This window comes from Eurypyga helias, unplaced genomic scaffold (assembly GCF_000690775.1).
Source record: "Eurypyga helias isolate BGI_N326 unplaced genomic scaffold, ASM69077v1 scaffold9814, whole genome shotgun sequence".
Classification (NCBI taxonomy): domain Eukaryota; kingdom Metazoa; phylum Chordata; class Aves; order Eurypygiformes; family Eurypygidae; genus Eurypyga; species Eurypyga helias.
This window is the reverse complement of record NW_010248234.1, coordinates 10,203-17,208: the sequence shown is the minus strand read 5'-3', so window position 1 is coordinate 17,208 and position 7,006 is coordinate 10,203. Positions and strand designations below refer to the sequence as shown.

Genomic DNA, 7,006 nt, shown 5'->3' with positions numbered 1-7,006 from the left:
GGAAAAGCTGGATAAACAAGTCCTTCGGCAACCCCAATGAGAGTGAAGAAAAATCTGCTTTTTTGTTGCTCTTGCCATTCACAATAGATTTTATTGTTTTATTTTAAAAGAAAACACATGTGCCTGTTTTGAAATGGAACTGTAAAATTGGCAGAGGTCTCCTTTTGCTGCCATCTTAACTTCTCCCCTTTCCCATCCTCATCCCCACAGGCCCGTGACGGAGGGTTAGACCGGATCAGTGGAGTCATGCATCACACAGCTGTATCATGCTGGCAGCCATTCCTGGGTCTGGCTGTGCTGCTAGTCTTCATGGGCCCCACCACAGGTTGCCCGGCCCGCTGTGAATGCTCGGCACAGAACAAGTCTGTCAGCTGTCACCGAAGGCGTCTGATGTCCATCCCAGAAGGCATTCCCATTGAGACCAAAATCTTGGACCTCAGCAAGAACCGACTGAAGAGTGTCAACCCTGAGGAATTCATGTCATACCCTTTGCTGGAGGAGATCGACCTCAGTGACAATATAGTTGCTAATGTGGAGCCTGGAGCCTTTAACAATCTCTTCAACTTGCGCTCCCTGAGGCTGAAAGGAAACCGACTGAAGCTGGTCCCCCTTGGGGTGTTCACTGGGTTGTCAAACTTAACAAAGCTCGATATAAGTGAAAACAAGATTGTCATTTTGCTGGACTACATGTTCCAAGATCTGCATAACCTGAAATCCCTGGAGGTTGGGGACAATGATTTGGTTTATATATCACACAGGGCCTTTAGCGGACTGCTTAGCCTGGAGCAGCTCACCCTGGAGAGATGCAACCTCACAGCTGTACCAACAGAAGCTCTTTCTCACCTTCACAACCTCATCAGTCTGCATCTGAAACAGCTCAACATTAACGCTTTGCCTGCTTATGCCTTTAAAAGACTGTTTCGCCTGAAGGACCTAGAGATAGATGCCTGGCCCCTCCTGGACATGCTACCTGCCAACAGCCTGTATGGTCTCAACCTTACTTCTCTTTCCATCACCAACACCAACCTGTCTGCAGTACCTTACTCTGCTTTTAAGCACCTGGTTTACCTGACACATCTGAACCTCTCCTACAACCCTATCAGCACCATTGAAGCCGGCATGCTCTCGGATTTAGTGCGCCTGCAGGAGTTCCACATGGTAGGGGCCCAGCTACGGAGCATTGAATCACATGCTTTCCAAGGGCTCCGATTCTTACGCGTGCTTAATGTGTCCCAAAACCTACTAGAAACCCTGGAAGAGAATGTATTCCATTCCTCCAAAAGCCTTGAGGTCCTCTGCATTAACAACAATCCTCTGGCCTGTGACTGCCGTCTCCTTTGGATTTTACAGAGGCAGCCCACTCTGCAGTTTGGGGGCCAGCCGCCCATGTGTGCTGGCCCAGACAGCGTCAAAGAGAGGTCATTCAAAGACTTCCACAGCACTGCTCTTTCCTTTTACTTCACCTGTAAGAAGCCCAGAATACAAGACAAGAAGTTGCAGTACCTGGTAGTGGAGGAAGGGCAGACGGTGCAGTTGATGTGCAACGCTGACGGGGATCCGCAGCCCACCATATCCTGGGTCACCCCACGCCGGAGGCTGATCACGACTAAATCAAATGGAAGAGCCACTGTGCTGGGAGACGGCACCCTGGAGATTCGATTCGCTCAAGACCAGGACACTGGGATCTATGTTTGCATTGCAAGTAACGCCGCTGGCAACGACACCTACTCGGCCTCCCTTACAGTGAAGGGGTTTACTTCAGACCGTTTCCTTTACGCCAACAGGACCCCTATGTATATGACAGACTCCAACGACACAAGTTCCAATGGAACTAATGCGAACACCTTCTCTCTGGACCTTAAGACAATATTGGTGTCCACAGCTATGGGCTGTTTCACATTCCTTGGAGTGGTTTTATTTTGTTTCCTCCTCCTTTTTGTGTGGAGCCGAGGGAAAGGCAAACACAAAACCAGCATTGACCTTGAATATGTCCCTCGCAAAAACAATGGTGCTGTGGTTGAAGGGGAGGTTGCTGGACCACGGAGGTTCAATATGAAAATGATTTGATGGTATTCTGCTAGCAGTGCTTTTTCTGTGGCATTAAAACCAATTAAACCAGCCTGGCATGTGGAATTGCTAGGCAGAAGCAGCTTAATGCAGCTGTCACTGTATCAAAAGGTTACATGAAAATGGAAAGACTACTTGTGGTTATACAGCAGAGCCTCCAGACCTTGAGGCAGATATGTCAGGGCCTTTCATAGAACTGGTAAATTGTATTAACTGTTTGCATTGCAAATATTGGCATTCTGGGGATATCAGCAATGAACCGCTGGCTCATGCTCATGGACAATTGTTCAACATTTTCTACCACTACAAAAAGGAAAAGATAAAAAAAAAAGCCTACAGTGTAGGATTTACATACTTAAAGAAAAAGACACATTTGTCTAAAACATGTTCTACAGTGAAATTTGTATCTATAGATCTCATTTGGTAAAACCTTGCATCATCCCTTCTGGTTGGTTCAACAACACAAAAAATTAGTAGTTTTTTTTAATCTACATCTATACTGTGTACATTTTAAAGCAATACAAATGAGAGGTTGTGCTTTTAGATATCCACCAATACTGACCCAAGTGTGATGTCACCCTCCTTTTAACTACTATCTAACCCAAATTAGACTCATGTAGTTACCAATTAGAAATAACATAAGGTATTTTTCTCCTCATGTAGAAGGACAGAGATGAATAGCCGAGAGCAAAAATGCTCAGCTCTGTTGATCTTCTCTTCATATAAATATAAGGCATGTGCCTAGTTTTGATACAGAATGGAATATTTTTTATACCTGTGATATCACACTGGACCAGTTTACTGTAACAGCCCTGGATGTCACCCAGGGAAGGCAACCCATGAGACATTGCTGGCATAGAGGAGTTGAGTTCTACCTTGAAGAGAGAAAGCTGTTTTTGTTAGCCCTGATTTTTATTTCAAAGCTGCTGTTAAAATGTTCATGTGTACTAGGCAAAAAGAAAGAAACTAATACATTCTGCATACTCCTTGGGAAATGTTGTCATCTTATTATTTATATGAGTGAATTAAAACATATGAAAGCTCTGCTACTAGGAATGAACTCTTCTCCAATGCCAAGTAAACTACGGTTGTCCATGCATAATATGGGGATTATCATACTAAAATAATGTTTAAAACATGATAGCCTCAAAAAGGCTAACATACTGCCAGATATAACGAACCTCTAGCCACTGTCATTCTCATCCTGTATATTTGTAGATAAAACATAAACGCAAAGCTAATTTCCAAGAACAGATTACTTAGATATTCTTGATGCCATTTTAATAACTATGTGGTTATGTTTCTTTCAGGGGCAGTATCTTAGAGCAAGAGGGGCAAGTTTTTGCAGATTTTAGGAAGCTTTTTTAATGGACAAAAGACAGAAGTGGAACATTAGTTCAGTACAAGTAACCTTTTTTGGTTTTTTGCCTCTAAACAAATCCTCAAAAGGCTCAGAACTGAACCTTTATTATTCTTTATTCTTTATTGTTGATAACCACCATTCTTATTTTGAAATTGTGAGCAAGGGGAAGATACAGAGTTGCTCAGCCACCTCTCAATTTTCCAGCAATTATGAGCCATAGGTTTGTTGCTAAGTGGTTGATAACAAATACAATTTATCAATGATTGGCAGAACCTGGAGTAAGGATAATAAAGACTATGTATGTGTTTAGTCAAAATGAATATGAAAACATTATAAGTCAGGACATTCAGACTAATGTGATTTAAGAGTCTGTGTCCAATCTTAAAATTAGATTTTAACACTTGGAAACCAAAGTCAGGCTGACCTATAATGGGATGCAGGTGCTTCTAAAAGTAGTATCCACATTCCTCGGCAGAGATTTTTTAAGCAGGATAAAAATCTCCCACTCCTATCAAGGGAAATGTGCCAAAAGTTGTAAAATCCAGCTGCACTCCCCAGGTGTACCCCTCACATAGCTTTAAGACCCGAGGCTAGGCAGTTTTGAGAATCTCTTTTCTTAGTGGTTAATCTTTCGTTGCATTGTTGCTCCATTTTAGGTCTGAGAAGGATCCAAGGGTTGTTAGAATGTTCTTCATTTTAGTTGGTTTTAAGTTTAGAGTTGGATTTTCTTGCTTCCTTTATTTTATGCTCTGAACTGGATGGTTGAAGAATTATGGAGATGCTTGAGACTAATCCTCTTTGTTCTATGACAGTTTGTAGAACATTAATAAAGTGGAATGACCCCTGACTAAATTCTAACACCAGGGAAATTATTTTTGCTGATATAATAACCACAGCACTGAAGTCCAAAACTCTACTGTACCTTAATTTGGGCAGTTAAAGAAACAAATGGGGATAAAACAAAGTGTTTCTGAACTGCCCATTGAAGACATTTGCATGTGCCTTTCCCTTGTTATTGTCATTTTTTCAACTAGCAATCTAACGCCCCCGCGGTCATTTCATGTTAAATGTTAAAATCAATGTTAGAAACAAAAATTCTCCTAAATTCTAAACAGTTTCATCTGATTGCTTCATAGTAAATGACACAATTAAAAAAAAAAAAAATCTAAAAAAAAAAGAAAAAAATGTGCTTTTAGGATTAATTATGAAGTGCTGAATTACCTTATTTCCTTAGAATGAAGTGATTGCATTGTTAGTGCACTGCAAGGATTTCTGAGCAGTAATGTGCTTAGTTACCTATGTGAAATGTGTGCTGGTGATGAAAATCACCACTTGCTCTTGCTGAGCACCACCTTGCAGAGCCGTCAGCGTTGTGTGTATCACCTTGATTTCAGTCAGTATTCAGTTTTTAAGAACCAGTGTTTGCTCCCTGCCTCTAGCAATGTTCTACTTTTTGCAGCCTACTTATTTCACCGCGGACATGTCAAGGCATACGGCACCTCTTAATAGAAATGAGGACAGCAAGGCTCAGAGACAAGTTTTTATCTTGCTCCACATAGTCTATATGTATTTGTGGGACGCACGCTCACCGTGGCGGTTTAGGGTGAATAAGGAATGCAGTGCCAGGGTCAGACCTAGATAAACACCTTTTTGGAAATTCTTTTAAGAACAGAGTGGCTGGATACCCACCCTGCCCCTTGAAGGTGTCCCTTCTCCTTCTCTGCTGCAGATAAGGAAGATGCCACGGTTTATATTACTGAAGGGGAGAAAAAGGACTGGTCTCTGAGGAGTCATCGACCCACATGGCTCCCCTGTTCAGAAGCAGGTGGACAGTGCATACTTGCCACTAAAAGAGGGAATTAAGGTTTTTCCCCTACTTCTGATTTGTATTCTGGCTGCCCCCCTGCTGGCACAAGGCCAAGCCTGAATTTACCTGGCAATCAGTGTAACACAACCCTGAGGAACAGTAAAAGTTCTTCAAAAAAGGAGAAAACTAGAAAATTCAAAGCCAGTACAGTGACATGAGAAAACAAGTACCACAGCACCCTTGTCAATAATTCTTGTCAGGGCAGTCCTGATCCTCCCTCAAATACGTTTTTGAAGCCCACTTCCACAGACTGGTACTCCTCATTCATAAGGGATGGATGTACAAGTGCTCAGAATTCCCACACAGGAGTTAGAGAGGACACCTCAGCAATGTATGAAGAAAACAGTTTTTAATGATATAAGGACGGATTAAGACTAAGCAGCGCCCCACCTCAGACTTATTTTTAGGTCTTGAGCTAGTTCTCTTTTTTTCTCCCTTCTCGATTCCTTATTAACTTGGCAGCATTCTTTTCAGAAAGGCTTTGCCCATAACATCGGCTGGGGTAGATTCAGACTGCGAGGCTGCTTTTACCCTCTGCTCCTCCCTCCTTCACTATTCACGCATGCCCCCAGTGCCAATAGGGTCGACAGCTCCAGTGGCAGTTGAAATCAGCCTGATACAAATTCATGTCACTAGGGATTTTTTAACTAAACTTCTTTTAATTAAGTTGACATCATTGTCACAGTGCCATTCAAGGTTTCCTTTATTTATCCTTTTTTACCTTTTTTCTTGCATCACCTTTGATGGTAACAATTATACCACGGTAAAGATAACTAAGAAAGCAAGCTACATTACACCTTCAACACCACAAATTGTAGCTGAGGTATATGAGACGCAGTAAGAAGTCAGTGATAATATTTAATGGAAAATCTTATCTAAAACTTGTGATACAAGAAAAAGACGGTGTGGAAGAACTGGAATTGAGTTCCATGTAGCAACTGAATCACATCAAAATACATAGAAATAGACTTTCCTATAATATGCCTAGATATCTGGCTTAGATATTAAACATTTCCCAAAAAGCTTTCAGGATGTGTAAATGCCAAAAGCCCCCATTTAACCCATAAAGGGACAAAGCATTGGCTGAAAATCCAGTAGAGCAAGCAGGTTCTGGCTGCCCAAGGGCAACTGCAATCTCTAGCAAAGACAGACAAGAAAACACAGTATTAGAGTTATTTTGCCTCATCTACGACTGCATCCTGTGAAAAAAAAGGTCTGTTAGCCTTTGGCAAAAGGGACAATCCTCACTCATTTTTCTTCAAAGAGGGAAACATTTGTGTTAATAAGCAACGGCCTGTTCCACCTCCCCCCTCAGCAGTGAAACATCCAGCAAGAAGTGAGGAAGGAGAAGCCTATTCTGGCCAGCTTGGTATTATCTTTTCCCCCTGAATGACCCCAGTGTACCTGGGGCTAGCATGAAGGCTGCTCTGTCCATTCCCATCCCCTCAGCCCACAATGTGGCTTGACATGGAGTAGCAGGGAAAGGAGCACAAGGTCAATCTGTCCCTCCCTGAACTGTAATTCTGGTCTTCTCAGATAAAAGAACAAGTGCAGCAGCAGGATCTTAGAAACTGAAGTCTGCTGCAGCTGATCTGTAGTTTTGCCATAAGGCAACACATGTGAAAACACTTGATGCATGCTTTCTGACCTCATTTCAGTATAGAATCATAGAATCATAGAATCATAGAATGGTTAGGGTTGGAAGGGAC

The 7,006-nt window shown here is 42.2% G+C and overlaps 1 protein-coding gene across 1 annotated transcript; it reads left to right on the top strand.

Moving 5' to 3' along the window:
- Positions 1-246: 246 nt before the first annotated feature.
- LINGO2 (leucine rich repeat and Ig domain containing 2) lies at positions 247-2,552 on the top strand. The gene has a single exon (XM_010150988.1). The coding sequence runs from the start codon at positions 247-249 to the stop codon at positions 2,065-2,067; it is 1,821 nt and encodes a 606-aa protein (XP_010149290.1). The 3' UTR covers positions 2,068-2,552.
- The last annotated feature ends 4,454 nt before the right edge of the window (positions 2,553-7,006 follow it).

Coding starts and splice junctions, on each gene's coding strand:
- LINGO2 (XM_010150988.1), top strand. CDS start 247: ATGCATCACACAGCTGTATCATGCTGGCAGCCATTCCTGGGTCTGGCT.